Source organism: Plutella xylostella, chromosome 6 (genome assembly GCF_932276165.1).
Source record: "Plutella xylostella chromosome 6, ilPluXylo3.1, whole genome shotgun sequence".
Classification (NCBI taxonomy): Eukaryota; Metazoa; Arthropoda; class Insecta; order Lepidoptera; family Plutellidae; genus Plutella; species Plutella xylostella.
This window is the reverse complement of record NC_063986.1, coordinates 9,309,717-9,329,134: the sequence shown is the minus strand read 5'-3', so window position 1 is coordinate 9,329,134 and position 19,418 is coordinate 9,309,717. Positions and strand designations below refer to the sequence as shown.

At 41.1% G+C, this 19,418-nt stretch overlaps 2 protein-coding genes and 1 non-coding gene across 3 annotated transcripts; 2 read left to right on the top strand and 1 right to left on the bottom strand.

Moving 5' to 3' along the window:
* Positions 1-521: 521 nt before the first annotated feature.
* On the bottom strand, positions 522-593 carry Trnac-gca. The gene has a single exon. It is a non-coding gene; the product is annotated as a tRNA-Cys (tRNA).
* A 1,861-nt stretch (positions 594-2,454) lies between these two features.
* On the top strand, positions 2,455-3,893 carry LOC125488689. Its single transcript, XM_048621902.1, has one exon. The coding sequence runs from the start codon at positions 2,554-2,556 to the stop codon at positions 3,811-3,813; it is 1,260 nt and encodes a 419-aa protein (XP_048477859.1). The 5' UTR covers positions 2,455-2,553; the 3' UTR covers positions 3,814-3,893.
* Positions 3,894-13,863: 9,970 nt separating this feature from the next.
* Positions 13,864-16,952, top strand: LOC125488674. Its single transcript, XM_048621854.1, has 3 exons — positions 13,864-14,337; positions 14,944-16,668; positions 16,722-16,952. The coding sequence occupies exons 1-3, from the start codon at positions 13,864-13,866 to the stop codon at positions 16,950-16,952; spliced, it is 2,430 nt and encodes an 809-aa protein (XP_048477811.1).
* The last annotated feature ends 2,466 nt before the right edge of the window (positions 16,953-19,418 follow it).

The window sequence follows — 19,418 nt, the reverse complement described above, 5'->3', positions numbered from 1 at the left end:
GATCAACTGATCAGTGTCAAGTAATTATATTCTAAATGCACATGAACTGTATCCCTTGCCAAAGATAAAGGCAACATCATAATAATTATGAATAACTATCTATAGAACAACGTGGACTCGGGTGTACGCTCGATGTGAATTAAGATTGTTCAAAGAGAATAAATTAAATAAATCTATTATAAACAAATCGAATTTAAGCACTGTTAAGTCACAAACCTTTTTAGTAGAATACGGCGCTGATGGCATGTCTTCAAGTTGGGAACCACGTAAAGTTTTCCTTCATGAATGCCCCCATGGGTTATGGTTATCGTTTTACCGTAACCTTTTATCGATGGTTGGCGTTTTCGCCAGTTTCCGAAAGTTTTATTGGAAATACATATAAATTATGTATTATTTAGAAACAAACTATTCTTTCTTCCGTAAGCATCCGTTTAAATTCCGCGATAAAAAATATTCTGGTACAGCCACTAAAAATAAGCTACGAGATGAATAAAAATAGTACTCACAAAAAATATTAATGAAGGGGACACCCGGATTTGAACCGGGGGCCTATCGATCTGCAGTCGATTGCTCTACCACTGAGCTATATCCCCGATAACCACGTTGTTGAAAAGTCTAATCGGGTACTATTGCTACCATAGTATGACGTTTATTTCATTGTCAACCGATACATTATCAAAAACAACCCACGCTTCTTTCTGGGTGCATCCGAGTCCGTGTCCGTGTTTTGAGATAAGTAGCCAAATGAAAATCCGTGTGCTATAAAAAAAGGTAAAAGAGGGGTTACTCTTTCTAAAATTATTATCCAATCAATCACTTAGATTTAATTGGCGCACAGTGTACTTAATCGTGAATTTCATAATAATTATTGTAAGTGAAATAAAAAAGACGCTTATACTTATTTTAATCTAGTGATTATTAGGTAGGTAAGTATATCAATTAAAGATTGAGATTTGAGACTCCTTGTTTACTTTGACTTTCATCTATCGTTTTGCACATAAGTAGGTACTTAACTTCAATCATGCAATGAACCTCTAATTAATTAATAAAACCTTAATTACCTACTCACTAAAAAATAGGTTTAAGTTAATAATCTCAAGTCTTAATACCATTCACTAATCCACCTACCTAACTACAATGGGACCACTTGTGGCCTGCGGGGGCGGGCTGCGCGGGGGGTGGACCCAGTGGTCTGGCCTACGTCGGTTCGACTCGGTCGGGCTGGATTAGGAAGGTCGAGGACAGAGTGTTGTGGTCACCAGCTTGACCTATTGTTATGTCACTAGGGATGGAAAAAATCGGTAAGTGTATTTAGGTACATACGTAGGTACTTACATAGTTATTCTATAAGTTAAGTACTATTGTTAAATTATCAATTATTTTCTTATCGTGCCGCAGTGCCGGTGAGAAACACTAGGACTATTATTGTAGACTAATGTTTCATAGGAGACACAATTTCTTCAATTTCATATTAGACGATAATTTCCGACGGCCTGTCATACTTTATGGCAGGCCGGTTGTGGTGCTGAGGTGTGCTGATGGTGCTGGTGAGGCTAAGTAAGTATCCTATCACAAACAATACTTGTCAAAAAAACCAAGTCCAAGGTAAAAAGTTGTGAGATCCATGTAATACAGTCTTATCCACGCACGCATCTCAATCTTAAAAATCTTTAATGTTTTATATAAATATATTGACTCGGCCATCGCATGGAAACACGTGTTAATTAAATTATTTAGTGCGACCCGTTATAATTCTTAAACTACTGGTTCAAATTGAATGAAATTTGAAATATACCGTGTCTTTACAATGCCTGCATGGTTAGTGAAAATTCAGTCTTCTAGTTTTATCCACAACAAAGTTACAGGGGGTCCAAAATTACCTGAATTGCTTCGAGAAAAGGATGGTACGGCCGTGCCGCTTTTTTGCTCGACTTGGTGGGGGCACTGCCGTGCCCCCATATAAACAATGAGGTTACATTAAAAACAGGTTTAGTAATAAAAAAAAAATAGACTTTGTATACGGCAACATAATTTGAGTTTGAGTCATCGACTGGTTCGGAATTTCTACCTAAGTATACCTCCTCAAATACCTACCTCCTTACCTACCTACCAGCTACCAGGAAACAGTTAGTAAGTCATAAATTAAATAAATAAATAAAGCAAGCTACTGGTTGGTTACTAAAAAAAATATTTATAATTGTGAATGTGAATGTACTTACTAAAACATAGGTTAGGTACCTCCTGGTCCTGCGTTTGTTTAGTACTTAGTAGTTAGTGGCGGTCACCATGCCGCGCGACGGGTGATCACGTCCTCTCCGCTCCTCCCCCCTCCCGCACTATGTCTGCGTGCCGCCGCTCCCGCTCCCCCGCGCCCCAACCCGCTACCCCGCGCCCTGCCCCGCGCCCTGCCCCGCTCCCGCCCGCGTCGCATCGCGTCAGTAACTATCTGACAGAGCTAGGGGCTACTCGCTTTTTGTGCGCTCATAAATTATTCTTTTTTTCATATTTTCCCCAAAGTGTTCATTCCTATAGAAAGTGAAGTGGTGTAACGCAATGGATCCGAAAATTTATACAGAGAACCAGGTAAATATACCTGGTATGATAATAAAAGTATTCAGAAAATGCGAAGAAGAAATGCTAAATAACAAACTGAACAACGCATTGATGAATCCAATAGAAAGGGTTTCAGATTACTTGGGTGTTTCAAGGGCTACAGTTCATGCTGCTATAGTTCCATTGAATGAGACGATAGAATTTGAATTCACGATATCGAACCGTCTACTAGTTTACAAATTGTTGGCAGAGATGTATACAGCAAAATCAAAAAAAACGGAAGATAACGTTTTTAAACCAGAAAATATTTATCAATCATTACTTAAAGTAAAACAGTCAGGACGGAAACCATCAATAAGCTGCGATAATTTTAACATAACATTTGAAGGTCTTGGTAAACTGATACATCAAATGAAATTGGAGTACAGAAATTTACCAAACAGTGAATATATTCTTATGTCGAATCCGGACGATGCCTACGAACGTTATTTTTACTTGGATAACATTAATAAAGCTAGGAAAGCCAATAAGCATATTTATTATGTCGATGAAAGATTATTGCAAGCTACCCGTAAGATTATCCGACCTTGGACAGTTCAGTCGTTGACGAAGGATACTGAAGAAATAAAAGGTGGTTTTGTCTTTTACCACGCTGTATCTCAATCAGGGTACATGAATGGACTATTCTGCAATCATTTCTCTAAAGAAAACTTTGAAAAATGGCTTACTGAGGTCGTTATACCGCTTCTCGAGCCTTCTAGTGTCCTCGTCATTGCAAAGACCGCCAACGATCGGATAATAACCACAGAACCTATTTCGAAATACGATTCGAAGGCGACAATGATGCAGTGGCTGAGAGAAAACAACATCCCGCATGGCCCTAAGATGCACAAGGCAGAGTTGTATAAACTAACTCAAAGGTTTTTCAGGAGAACGACATATCATTCTCTAGAAAAGTTACTGAAACCATATGGTCACCAAATTTTGCTTCTACCACACACATTATACGATTTATCCGTACCAGAGTTGGCGTGGGAAGCTATACAGGTAAACAGCAGACAATTTCGGTTAAACCCTGAGGTCGGGTTGAATGAATTTAAAAGAATGATGGCACACCTGTTTAGCAGCATTACCGAAGAAACATGGACGAGGTACAAGACCAAGGTTGAGTTCATAGAAAAACAGCTTCTGGACATTGAATTGAAAACGGACGTTTCATTAGAACATTACCATGTCATTGATATTAAGGATTCAACATAGAACAAGAATTATATAACTTAGTTACCTACTACTTTATAATAAAACTTATTAAAGCAACATATTTAAGTGTTTTATTTCTTTCATCTCATACGCCTACAGTAAGTCTAGAAAGTAATTTGATTTATTTATAAGACACCGGAAAAATTGTCTGGATAAGCCCTATGATCCTGCGTGTAGGCATAGGTAGGTTTGAACTAGTCTACACATAATAAATTCAATCATATTTTATAATAAATTCAAATTACCTACATCATTCAGTGCCACAGTATCTGAAACAAGCAAGCTTAAGTTTATATTTTAGGCTAGGATATTATTATGTATTTAATTAATTTTATTAAACATTAACAGTCTGTTATGTAGTATTTAGATATTATTATCTACCTACCAAAGTAGATTAGCAAAGTAAAAAATATGTGAAAAATATCAAATGTACAAAAATTATCAGATCCAAAATAATAAATGGGTAAATGTTTATTTAATAAGATTATGAATATATAACTAATACAATTTAACACAAAACTTATAACTAGATAAAATTAAATAGGCACTAATAACTAACTAAATTATTAAACTAAGGCCTTGTTCCACAATGTCTGGTTAGTGGCTACCTGTGAGATAAAATACATGCTGTCACTGTCAAAAAAATAATAACAGAAAGTGACAGCATGTATTTTATCTCACAGGTAGCCACTAACCAGACATTGTGGAACAGGGGCTAAGTATGAAAATATAGACAAAAAAACGCTAAGAATTAGAATAATATTTATGTATGAAACTGAAACCTAAAACTGACCTATTGGGGGCGGTCCGGTATATGACTGGTGCTATGAATAATAAATAAATTTAGTCATTTAAATGTAATATGAGTACATAGGTAATTCAAATTTAATAACTATCCAATAATTAGAAATAAATATAATTATTTCTTATTTCAGTCCATGTATCTTAGCGAGGTAGGTAAATGATGAAAATGTAGGCAGGTAAGTGAAAATGGCAAAACAAGTTGCGCGTCACCAGTTCACCACTGCCTACCCCTTTGGCGATTACAGTCGTGAGCATAATATGCCATAATTATAATTGTAACCCCTTTTATCGTTCACGGTTAATTAGACACGTTCTGTTGCAATTAACCTCACTTCAAGCCACCGCGGGCGGCCATTGTCGTAAGGGCCTAGCTATTTGCTCTGCATAAATATATTTACAAGTCAACGAGGAAAAGGTACTTAGGACTTATCTCGCCCTTTCACTGACGCCTAGTTAGGTGACAATCTTCTTTTATGCTCACCAATTTTATGTAATGTGTCAGACTACAGAAATAACTAGTGGTACAAAAACGTCTAATTCTTACTACGGTGGAAACTAAACTAATTCGGATAAAGGTACGCTTGTGTGGTGGGTAAGCGCAAGCATCTCACGTCTGAAGTGCGGGTTCAAATCCCAGCCGAGCCGTTGACATGTAGGTATACCAACGATTTCTTTGGAATTTTAAGTAAGTACTTACTTACAGAGTTAAAAATCACGTAAGTAAACAAATCAAATACTTAGGTCAATAATTCATGAAGAATATGTATGTTGGATGTCTAGATTTTGTAAAATATATTATTTATTTACCAAATAAGTTTGAGATTTTTCAACAAAATGCATTGAAGCGGTTGAATGGACTTTTATAGAATAAACCTTTTGTATTCAAAGAGCAAGTGTTATGTTATGAATTTCAATTTTGATTTACAGCGACAACTATAAATTTTCCTACAACAACCACCGCAGAAATATTTCACATTTTAAAGTCAGCTTTTCAAAGACATATCTTTTTTATATATAATATCGTTCTGATACTTTTTGTATACAATTTCTTAGTTTATTTGCTTTCAACTTTGAATATAACTATTTAAGATTCAGATTCTACCCCTTTTATAAAAAGTAGTAGAGTTGGCATGTTTTAAACGTTTGTGGTACTTATGTCTAAAAGATATCACTTTTAAATTTAACATTAGTACCACTAAGGGCCAGTTAACTGAACCATTGGTCAAAAATGCCTACCATTAGTTAAAATCCAACAAAATTCGTATGGAGCTGTCATGTTTGACAAGTGACTTGACTAATGGTTAAAGTTGACCACGGATCAAAAAACTCGGCCTAAGGCTTAATAAATACCGACGTTTACAGTAGATTATTGTCAATGTTATCCAGACATTGTGAAACAGGGATACCTATATAATAATAAACTGTCTGCCCACCAGCTCTGGTTCAAGAGATTTTGAATGGCTCAAAGGATGCTTCAAGTAATTCATCATTCTGGTATTATTTATGTACTTACTTATTATGCAGCTATGCAGTTAGGTGTTATGTATGACTAGTTCTGATAAATTATAGGTGATCTTTTTCTTAGGGCCACTTGCACCAACATATTTAATCTAGATTTCGTGTCAAATCTCGATTTAAGAAACATTAGTCCATATAAAATTTGACACTTCTATCAGAACTAGTCATAACACCTAACTGCATAAAGCGATTAAAGATATACCGAACAAGATGGTGTGTCACATACAAATTGCACTAAACTTGGTTTTGTCCATAGATTAAAACTTGTTTCAGACTTGTGTAATTTTCCATTTGTGTTTCTTGTGTACGATCTTCGTCTTGGTAGAGCTTTGCAGTCTCATGTGGCAAGATACCACTTTTTAAATAACTGTCCACTTCTAATTTTTGATATCGTAGCCCGTAGGTTACACCGCAGTCACACAATAGAAAGCTTTTGTAAGAAGGTATTTATGTATTCCCCCCGTGGTTGAATATGTAAATATTGGTAGTCGGTAGTCACATATACAGGGTGAGACACGGCGGTAAACAAAGTGGAGCGGGGGCGGGATGGGGTCACGCCCGGGGATGTTTATCAGGAAGAGCCTAGATTTTCTGTTTAACGCTAATATAGTGGGCGCTTTCGACAGTAAATTTTATGGGGAGCATGAAAGGTAACCCGAGTAACGTATCAAATTGTAGCCAGTTAGTCGCTAAATACTCAGGATTTGCAGGGCTTTATATTAGATAAGTACTGTATCTTATATAAAGTCCGGCAAACCCTGAGTATTTAGGGACTATAACTGGCTAATAATGATTTCAGCAACATAAACTAGTCTCGCTCTAGTGTTTGTCACCGACACGCTAACAAGAAGACAGGGCAGAATTTAAGTCTGATTTTGTAAGCAGCATTCCACTCTCTATATCATATTTCATTACATTTTCCCATACTCTATGTTTCGAGAAGTCCACTTTAAATTTTTAAACATTCTTCTGAACAACATACACAAGCCAGTGGCGACGTGGGTCAGTGCAGCTTTGTTCGACCGGAAACTAATATTTCCTGGTCCGGAAAAGAAAAGTTATTTTTCACAACTTTTAAAAAGACGGCCGGCCATTTTTTCACGTAAGCGGTCACGCAAGAATGTTAACTTTTAGCGAACCCTCTAGGTTTGCAGACAGTGTATGTATGTGTAAGTAGATTTTTGTATTATTTCAATAGTGTCCTTGCCCCATTATTCCTATCAAATTCAAAGTAATTTCTTTGGTGACGCAAACGAAAACAAAAGTGGAAAATATTTCGTTAGCAAAATACAACACAAATTACGTACAAAGCAGGTGTTAATTCGTGAAATACTCCCGACAGCCATTGAGACACAAAGTGAGACGTGCTCAAAATCTCATTTAGACGCAAACGCGTAGACAATAAAACAATAACCTTATTCTGTTACCATTTCGTTTCAAATTTTAAAGTACAAGCGACATTAGCATTCCCTGCGGTGCGCAAAATTTGGCGTCGCTACAAAAAAAGTTATCAAATTATTCTCTCTCGGGGCCCACATTGTCTGCGCACACATTGTGGATACCGGGTAGTGAGGGTAGTCGGTAGTGGGCAGGAATGACGTCACCAGCCCGCACCGCGAGTGTCGCCGCCGCACAAAAGCCAAGCCGTGCCACCTAATTGTTGTTGGTTATGTAAAGTTATGTTACTGCTGCGCGCGAATAATTGCATTGCTCCGTTGCAGCGAATGCATTTCTACTTTTTCGTTTATATTTTCAAGTTGAAATAGCGCGGAACGGTCCTGCTGCGCATCAATTCCTAGCTTTACCAAATAAAAGGCTAGCGTAGTGTGTGGCACTGGGGGTTGAACGGACGGCAGTCACGCGGCGGCTACATCCGTCAATGACTCGAGGTAGCAGCACGTCCAGATTCGTTGGCAACCGGTTGGTTTACTACACGATATACGTTAACTAACTTATCACCACCGAGCGTGCCCGGAAAAGAAAACATTGTAGCGATAAAATGCTATACACAGTTGCAATCTCAATATGGATTGGGCTCTATGGTGGCTTGAAATTGAGAATGTAACATAGCAATATTGTTATGATGTAACTTGTTTATACATCATTATAAAGTCTTGCAGGAAGGTAACCTCTCATGGTGTCACTTATCATCATCATAGTAATCAGTAAAGTGTCCTTAATCTTCAATTTCAGTACTTCGCCCCTACTAGCTACTAGGGAGCACCACAACCCTCTGTCTTCACCTGCCTCATCATATTCGTCATCGACTCATCGCCAGTGAGTGCAACAGGATGGAGAGCGTCTTACAATCTGTTTGCCTAGTCCCACTTGCAAACTCGTTTTTCTCAATAGCCCACGGTTTTCGGTAGATATGGGATGCCCAATGTTACAACAATTATTTCTGTGCGGCAGCTTTGTTATCCACAGCGCCGCGTAAATTTTATACAGAGTGTTGAAAAAGCGGTAAGTACCTATAGCAACCTGAAAGGAAGTTATTATTCTGCTCGCTGAAATTTGGAACTTCGCAATATGAAAATAATAGTTAAAAAAGCACGTAACACCCTGAATAGTTATTATGCCGCCAAGACACCAGTGGGCAGTGATATAACGCTGCGGTTTTAATGGTAATTAATATGGTCACTGTAAAGTCTTTACTACACTTTTCCGTCTATGGTAATAAATATTTATGGTTCACATTATGGACCCTGGGTACGTGCAGTAAAATTCTAATTAATGAGAACATATAACTTTATAGTTCTGATAGTATTATTGAGCTGATAGATGTTGTAGACATCGAACAACGCGGACTCGGGTGTGTACGTAGACTTAAACAGTGATGTTAATATGTAGATTAAATGTGGTGTGTGTGTTATAAATATTGTTGGATGGCATTCAATCGTTTATATATCGTACCTCTCATGTAAACCACTTTTCAGTTCACTCATATTTTGCCTTCATCGCTTACGGATTTCGTTCAGTCTCACCTTATTAATATTTTGCCACATAAAGTTTCAAATTTCATAGTGTAATCACAACTGCATTCTCCTTTAATCATGGGTGACTAGCAAGTGTAAAACCCGCTATTTTTTTCCTATTGCACATCATTTTATACAACATTCTGTGCATTAAATATATTCCAAGTATTTTGAGAATTTTAAACCTTTTTATATATAAAGTAAAATAGTAAGTGGGTAAGTAGACATATTTGCGTAGGCTCTAGGCACCGTTGCGGAGTACAAAGAAATATCTGTCAGATATTAACAGCAAGGGTCCCGTGTGGAGCAAATATTTGTGGGTTCCCGCCGACCGCCTCTTCGCGGCGTTTGTCTTTGATCTTGGAAAAGTAATCTCTTTACCGATTTCAACGATTCACGAGTAGGTATTGTGCCTGCACTTTCAGGTTTGACGCTGAATTTAATAATATTTTTTGAGGCTCTTTGTACCTGTGTTGTTATTCCTTTGATCATGGTTTGTTTTCTCGATGGGTTACTTGGCTTTCTGGGCTCTGGCATCTGTAAACAAAAAAAAAAGTGGGTGCGTAGTACCGCAATTTATTATTATTTGACTTAAGTATTAATAAATGGATTGACCTTACCTCGACTCTCGTGCAGTGCAGTTACTACTTTCTATTCCCTTCGGGGAAGCTGCTCCTATCTTGCAGCCTCAACACACAACAATCCATACAATATACCTACCATGCACGTACGCTCTTACAAGCCCCAAATAAGAGAGTAGTAAGGCCATCAGTACATTATCAGATGACAATCCTTACTAATATTATAAATGTGAAAGTAACTGTGTCTGTCTGTCTGTCTGTTACTCTTTCACGCCAAAACTACTGAACGGATTTGAATGAAATTTGGTATACATATGGTCTAGACCCTGAGAAAGAACATAGGCTACTTTTGATCCCGGAATTCCCACGGGAAAACTTTTTAGGCGAAGCGAAGCGCGCGGGAACAGCTATGTGAAATAAATAAAGCCTATCACGAAGCCCTAGCACATATCACGTGGGCGTAACTGCCGGGATGTTGACACTGGGTTAATCTCGAAAAACTCTCACCGCACTTCCTCACAATAAAGAAACTCTCTCTAATTAATTAAAGACCAGTCCGCCCTCTTTCCTTGTATGGGAGTGGTCATTCTCTGTTTGTTCCGTCCGGGAGCGGGAAAAAGAAAATTATATTAACACGCTGTGTTTTAAAAAAAAAAGGGAAAATTGCTTTCCCAAAATGCTTAAACCGAATCTTTGCGCACTATACCTACATCGTACAGTCTTATGCAACTGGGGGCAAATTTGTTATTTGTGGAAAGCGGTGGTGGCAGTGCTGTTATTATTGCTTACTTTTCCTAATTAAATAAATATCCCGATAACAGAAAAAAAGTAAATTTATAAATAACCATAAGTAGAAATCTATTTTTAAGGCCAAGCTAAGCTAAGGGATAGAGTCGCAGGACAGCTTGTGTATTATTAACTTTGGATAGTTTATATCTATGTTTACAGAGTATTTGCAACTTTAGAAGAGTTACTCTACATAAATACCAATGAATCCAGTTATTGCTAACATTAAACTTGAAATACCTACAAATTCCGTAACGACGCGACGTAAGCGCCCTCTATAAAAACCAATTAACAAGACCGCGGGATAAAAGGGTCAGAGGTTCAAGCCTCGGCCTATTAAAATTTTAAACTTAATTTTCTCAAATAAATTGCGTCTTGACTTCGACTATCAACAAGATAAATAAAGATGCCGCGATTTGGGTATTCCTAGGTAAACAACTTTGAAATACAATTTGTTGAAGTTAACCTTCCGGCCCCCTTGGCGTTGGGTGTTAGCTTTAAGTTCAAAGGGCTTGGCTGTTACCACTGCCCTGCTATATAACCACTACCACCATAGAAAACCGTGGACTGAGGATGTCCCCCCATTTACGAGTTACCAGTCGCCGACTGCGCCGCACAGACGAAAAGCTTAAACTCTGAAAGTTTATGTTTTGTGATATACAAACAAAGTGGAACCTCTAGTGGAAACTGTCATGTATAGCTGATTTTTTTTGCAGATGAAAGATGAATACGAAATCTTTTTCACTTTGCAACCTATAAAACCTATACTAATACCACTAATACTTATGCTCGGCACCTAGGTATTATTGTCTCGTTTTCCTAGCAAAGTTTTGTCGGATCTTCAATAAAATAACACTAAGGATTAATCTGGATATGGGTAATCTGCATAAACTGGTGGAGAATTGTAAGCCGTTTACAAGACACAGAGAGACGCAATTAAGTTAATGGTGAATCACTGTCAGGAAATACGGACAATGCCTTGTCGGTCACATTAATCAGTGGCCCCACTAAGCTTTGATAGTTGCTGTAGTGTAGGCTATGATCTTACTAATATTGATATGTACGTAACTCAGAATTAAAATGAATTACTCATGTGTTATTATTTAATTATTTATTTGTCACGAGGGACAAACATTTACATTACATTACATTTACGTTACAATAGACAAATAATAAAAGAAAACTTATAAGTATTTAAGTATATTTATAAAAAATGTGCATATACATAAGCGCTCTTCTGATGCACCCCACCCAGAAGTACCCATAATCCTGGCTGTGTTTCCCCGTTGTATGGCCAGGGATAACCTTTGGATGAGGTACGCCTAGAGGCAGCGACGGTCTTGACCGCGGTCTAGCATTCATTCTTTTTATTTAATTATTTATTGCACGAATATATAAATAAGTGAGCAAAGGGTAGATATCAACGTGCGTGTGTGCGTTTGGAGTGAGGGACTGTGCGTGTTTTCTATCAACGTTCGAACAAGCATTGACGCAAAATGCAGAGCGTGTGTTCAACGTGAGAATCGTCTTCCAGAGTTTGCACAAAATAAGTTTACGTATACACAAGTGATAAATTCACCTACTAACACCAAATCCTTTACCCGTGTTTAATAAAATAGAAGCAATGAATAAATTACAAAATACATTTTGCACAGTCAACCATTTCCTTGCCGGGTGGCCATTTGTAGATTCCCAAAACGGGCCATTACTCAGCAATAAATTGGCATTTGCGCAGTCATACATAAATTACAAGACGTGGAGCACGGCACTCAGTGTCTCGCATCTTAGAGAGAAGGTGGGACATTGGAAATATCTATGAAACTGTGGAAATCCGAATCTCTTTCAGAGGAAACCATGTTCAAGTTTACCTGTTGTAAGGTAAGATAAATAATATGGCAACGTATCGATAATACACATACCATGCCTAAACACTTTTTCACTCTCTGCACCTCCTGCAGATTGACTGGCAGAAAATGCTTTTAGCGTTAAGTCCACCTGGTTGTACATTATTACTTTGTAAATTGTGTAAATAAATAAATAAACACAAATCATAGGAAATTTAACTAGAGCCATTTTATTTAGTTCAGAATATTGTCGGTAGGTATTAGCTGTGAGAAAACCGCCACACATTAGGTATATTTTACGAGTAATTACTAAGAGCATCACGTCTCTTGTAATAATGGCACGTTTTTATATGAATCATTCGGGTTCAATCCTTCAGAGTACGATGGACAAGCAATAGAAGTTGAGCAATTTTTAAAGATTTTTCCTCAAATTCTTAGAGCATTTTGACACTTTACAATAGGTTTAAAATTGTCATTGTGTTATTCGAAATTCAACTTTTTGACTGACGTAAAGAGTCGAAACTGGCGTGTTTCAAAGTAAATGTTAACCTTGTTGTAAATTTTATTTATAATACGTTATATGAATTTGAGGGTTAGCCTTTAGGTTAAACAAGAAACAATAATGTATACTTACATCTTCTTGATGATGAGCCAGTCACTGATTACTGACTGCTTAACAGACTTAGGTATATTTTTATGTGAATTAAATTAATCTGGCTGTTAAATTCTGATACAACTTGTATGAAATTGATAGATAATACCACACAAACACATCCTATCGTTACCGAAACTTCAAACAACAAACATACTCAGTCTGTAGAAGTAGACCTAATGAAACTCATAAGCATGGTTCTAATTCCACCCATTACCACCTCAGAATTGATGTTCAAAGGGAGGGAAAAACTCCCTTTCTAAGCTACCATCTTCATTCCCGTGTCCATTAAAGTTAACTAACAAATTTGCCAGGTGATACCCCAATGCTATTGTGATTTTATACGACTTGTTTCTAACTCTAATAGATGTTTTCGTGCGTTCATTTAGAAAGCTTGTTAGTTAAGGATTCAGGGGCTCATTATCAACATTGTGTTCGGGACAAGAATAGATAGGAAATAGTTGTCTGTGTCTGTCACTTAATAGTAAATAAAACATTCTCAGGAAGTGAGGAAACTAGCGCCATCTAGTAGGAAGTAGCCTAACTATATAGTTCATCTATTCAACAATAGATGGCAGCACGGAACTAGAAGTTTCTACTAAGAAGTAGAACATTAAGTCTTTTCTAGAGCTTTCTGGAATACTCTATCATCCGTAGAGAATGGTATAAAAGGCGACGCTTGCGCCTCACAGTCATTCAGTTAAGAAGCAAACAGCAAAGAAAGAACAAGAAGAAGAACAAGCAAGCAACAGCTCTAGCTCTCTCATTTCCTGCCGGTGATCGCAACGAAGCTTTTTCATTCCTCTTCCGCTGCCGTGAAGAAGGAATACCCCCGCAAATTTGGTCATTCGGAGCCGGATACTTCGTCGTTGCAGGAAGTCGGATCAAGAATGCCGATCACCACGAGAGCCGCCGCCGTCGCCGCTGCCGCCGCCGAAGCCGCTGTCGCCGCCGAAGCCGCTGCCGCTGCCGACGCCGCTGTCGCTGCCACCGCCGACGCCGCTGTCGCTGCCGGTATCGAGGCCGCCGACGATGCCGCTGGGCCTGCCGCTGCCGGTGCCGCCGCCGCTTCTGTCTCCGCCACGCCCACAGAAACCTCTTCCGCTGCCGTGAAGAAGGCCGGAGCAGAAGCTCTCACCACCGCTGCTGCCGTGTCACAGAAACCCCAGCCCGTCGCCGCGTCGTCACAGAAGTGCAAGTCGAAGAGTAGCAAGTCTGCGCGTGCGCTGCGAATAGCTCGAGCCAAGGAAGAGATGCTGAGAATACAACTCGAGCTCGCCGCCGCACGCATCGCCGTCTTGGAAGCAGAAAGTAGTGAAGACGAAGATGAAGAGCAGTCGGAATACGCGTCTGACAGTTGGAAGGTAGAAGAGTGGCTGGATCAAACGGGAGTGCCACCACAGCTACAAGCTCCGCCGCCTGCGCCCTGCGCCCCTGCCGGTGTCGCCCCCGTTGCTGCCGCCCCTGTCATCGTCGCCGCCGCGGCCGCCCCCGTCGTCGTTGCAGCCGCCACTGCCGCCGCGCCTGCACACGCCGCCCCCGTCGCCGCGGCCGCCCCCGTCGCCGCGGCCGCCCCCGTCGTCGCAGCCGCCACTGCCGCCGCACACGCCGCCCCCGTCGCCGCGGCCGCCCCCGTCGTCGCAGCCGCCACTGCCGCCGCGCCTGCACACGCCGCCCCCGTCACCGCGGCCGCCCCCGTCGTCGCAGCCGCCACTGCCGCCGCGCCTGCACACGCCGCCCCCGTCGCCGCGGCCGCCCCCGTCGTCGCAGCCGCCACTGCCGCCGCGCCTGCACACGCCGCCCCCGTCGCTGCGGCCGCCCCCGATGCAGCCGCCACCGCCGCCGCACCTGCACACGCCGCCCCCGCCGCCGCGGCCTACCCGACTGACGCCGTGCTGCCGCTTCACTCATCGTACCCACAAGCGGGTACCTACTACGAAGCCCTACAGTCAAGAAGCCAACCGCAACAGTACGTCCCAGCCGCAGCGAGTCAGCAACAGAAAATCAACCTCTCCGAGCTGGCATCTGCAATAGCACTCACCGCGAAGGCCGGACAACGAGCTACACCACGCTACCACACGGAGTTACCGTACTTCGCTGGCTCTCAACACGAGTGGCTGTCATTCCGTGCCGCCTATTACGAAACAGCAGAGGACTTCACCGAGACTGAAAACGTGGCAAGACTACGACGAAGCCTGAGAGGGAGAGCCAAGGAAGCAGTCGAGAACCTGCTAATATTGAATGCACGCGCCACAGACATCATGCGCACCCTGGAGTCTCGCTTCGGCCGCCCCGACTCCATCGCCATGTCCGAACTCGACCGCCTGCGTGCGCTGCCGCGCCTCACGGACAACCCGCGTGATGTCTGCGTGTTCGCCAGCCGCGTGCTCAACGTAGTCGCCAGTCTGCGCGCTCTCGACCGCATACACTACCTCTACAGCCCGGAGGCCACGAAGATCACCATAGAGAAGCTGACGCCCGTACTACGCTACCGATGGTTCGACTACGCCGCCACTCAAACTACAGAAGAGCCGGACCTACTGAAGCTCTCCAGATTTCTACAGAGAGAAGCCGACCTCTGCGGGCCCTACGCACAGCCAGAGACAGAACCCACAGAGCACAGTCAAAACAGAATGCAGAGAGCTTACACTACAGCGGCCACAGTCATAGAAAAAATAGTAAAATGCCGCCACTGCGCTACAGAAGGACATCTCATCAATAAGTGTCCAGAGTTCCAAGAAACAGATGTGAACTCGCGATGGGAAATAGCCAAATCGCAGCGACTATGTTTCCGATGCCTTCGCTACAAGAGTAAAACCCACAGTTGCAAGCGAATCCGCTGCGGAGAAGATGGCTGCAATTACTTCCATCATAGATTGCTGCACTTCACAAGATCAACAGAAACCGGACCGGAAACGAAGAATAGCGTAACAGTATCGTCGGTGTGGTCGCCGCGCAAAACACACGCGTACCTGAAGATCTTACCTGTCAAGATCGTCGGACCGGCGGGAGAGGTACACACGCACGCTCTGCTCGACGATGGCTCTACCGTCACGCTCATAGACGCGGCCATAGCGAAACAGGCGGGCCTCACGGGCCCCATCGAGCCGCTCAAAATAGCCGCCATCGCCGACACCAAGATGAACGCCTGCCATTCTCGCCGCGTCAAAGTGACTCTACAGGGAGAACGCACACAGTACAAGATTAACGCACGGACTATCGACAACATACGACTCTCCGCGCAGACGGTGAAATCTGAAGATCTGCGAAATTGTGCTCATCTGCGTGACATCGCACAGCAGCTGAAATACGAAGCAGCAAGACCAAAGATCCTCATCGGTCAAGACAATTGTCATCTTCTCATCGCGAGCGAGGTGCGACAAGGACAGCAAGATGAACCCGTCGCCTCACACACGCCTCTAGGCTGGGTTCTTCACGGAGCGCACACGAGAACGGTGGACAAGAAATACCATAGAGTCAACCACCTGACTAAGCGTGAAGATGACCTGCGTGAGCCACTCATCGTGCCCACACGCCCCCACAGCAACTTAGAAGGACGCGCCACCAGTACTCTCGCCAAGTGTACAAAACAAACAGAAGCCTCACGTTCATGTCGCCGTTACGCCGCCCGTCGCGACGCCTCAATCGAAGATCATAGTACAGTCCACGACAGACGATGGGCATCGAAGATGAACGTGAGCAGCACAGCTACGCGAGATGTACACAGACTCAAAGGGCGCCCCCACAGTGTAGTCCAGACTACAGCTACAGATCAATGCCACAAACGAAGACAACCGCCGCGCCACCGCAGCCGCCACCGCAGCCGCCGCCGCCGCCGCCGTCGCCGAGAACAACTAATGATAGAGCCTACAGGGAGCGACGAGCGAGCTGGCCATCCTGCCCTCCGAGCCTGCGGAGCCAGACGTCCCTCACCGAGATCTGCAATGACGACCACGGCGTCAATGCACGGCGGGAGTAATGTTCGGGACAAGAATAGATAGGAAATAGTTGTCTGTGTCTGTCACTTAATAGTAAATAAAACATTCTCAGGAAGTGAGGAAACTAGCGCCATCTAGTAGGAAGTAGCCTAACTATATAGTTCATCTATTCAACAATAGATGGCAGCACGGAACTAGAAATTTCTACTAAGAAGTAGAACATTAAGTCTTTTCTAGAGCTTTCTGGAATACTCTATCATCCGTAGAGAATGGTATAAAAGGCGACGCTTGCGCCTCACAGTCATTCAGTTAAGAAGCAAACAGCAAAGAAAGAACAAGAAGAAGAACAAGCAAGCAACAGCTCTAGCTCTCTCACTTCCTGACTGGTGAACAGAATAGAAGTCTTTCATTCCTGATCCCTGCCCGCCGTACTTCCCTCAACCAGAATAGGTGCACCCCGCACACATTGATTGGTTGTATTGTAATGAGAAAAATATATACTTAAGTATATGTGGTTCTATCATTTTTGGGGATGAAACCCTTCTGCAAACATACCTATGTTGAAACATAATGCTAATTTATTCCTTTATTCTTTATATAAGTATTCCTTTTATTCTTAAAACTGTAGGTATACTAATAAAAACTCAATAAATAATAAATATACATAGGATTAATATCTCTTTAGTTCTTACCTTCGCTACTTTCCCATCATGCTAGTACTAGAAAAAGCAAATCCAATCTTTTAATCACCTAGTTTGTAGTACTTATCAAGTGATTAACGTAATCCAAATTTACACCTATTTGTAAATTCAAATCTCAGTTATATTAACATACTTTATACAGGCCTAGGTAGGTATAATCAGATTATTCATTTATTTAGCACTCCTTATAACTTCTTTGTTATCCATAAAATAAGTTTTAATAATCATTTCGCAAGAATTCTTCGCATTATTCCAGTTATAGGCCCTTTGTTATAGCTTTTATATTTTAGGTATTATTACAAACTCAGTAAATAATTAAAATATGTCACTTACAGGATTACAAAAAGTCAAGTTTAATGACAACCGTTCAGACCTTTGATTACCAATACGGACAAGGTGGTGTATCACATACAGAACCAAAGCAAGAAACTCTCGGAATTTAGTTTACTGCGCAACGGTTATTTCAACGTAATTATTAAATCAAGTAATTTCGGTCCCGGGCAGCGCATCGCATCGCAGTAGGCAAATTGTTTTGACTCACAACATTTCTGAGGTTGGCAGTTAGTCGAAGCAAAATCTACGAAGCACTTTAAGAAATCTCGGTGAGACGACGTTGAGTTTGCTTAATACTTTAAACTGGGTAATGAAGGCATTATGGCGCGCTGAATGCATAACGAATGAGGCTGCTTCGGTTAGGGGGGGGGGGGGTAGGGGGAATCGAAATGCATTTTCGGGCTAATTAGGCGCCGGGCTGCTTTATGCTTGTGTATTATGTTCTTCCTTACTAGAGACGGAGTTCCCAGGATAACTATGGAATGAAAATGATTGGCGGTGAAAGGTGTACGTATCATAGGAAGGAGGCTTTGAGTGACGTTTAATACGTTCTTATTACTTAGAATCATCTTAAAATAATGTGAGTAGTCAATCGTCACACTTCTATTATAAAAGTAGCACAGAAAATAATCGTAACTAGTAACTAGTTGATCTACCGTATACCATTCGAGGGCGGTGTTCTAATGAAGAATCTTACCCATGAAATGTATAAAACTCACTACCGACATATTGCTACATAAATACTACATATAACAACATTAGCATATTCATACACCTTCTACTCGTATAGGTACATAGTACATAATATAATATATACTCGTTCAAAGTGTTACATAGAATCCAGCTATTCCTTATATCGCTGCAACATTGAAACTTATGAAGTAAGCAGTAATTTCTTTACGAGCTCGGGGGTTAATTTAGATTAAGACAAAAGGTCTGTAATGGATAGTTTATGTTATGATTATGACATAAGTGGCAATGTTTTTTTATGACGGACCACGGTAAAATATTTTATTATAACGACAATAGAGATAAAGGCAATACTGGATGGTTTTCATCTTTGTAAGTGCGAATTACTTATTTATTTCATGACATCTATTCAGTACTTGTAGTAACTATAACGTTGACATTTTAAATGAAGTTTTATTCCTGCGCTGCGGTATGATACCTAATAATAGAGGACAGTAAAAAAAGCTCGATAATAGAATGCCATTTTGAAAAGCTTAGTATTTCTACAATACAATACAATACACTTTATTTGCACCAAGAACAAAGAATACAAAAAACAACACTTAAATATAAAATAGTATAAAAAGGCGGCCTAATTGCTTATAGCAATCCCTACCAGACAACCTTTGGATGGAAGAGAGTTTTACGCTAGTGTTTTAAAAATTATGGCTCGTAGATCTACATACTTCCCTCTAACGGTGGATGCCTACAGTGATTGTAACATTAGGACCTGCTATTACAATT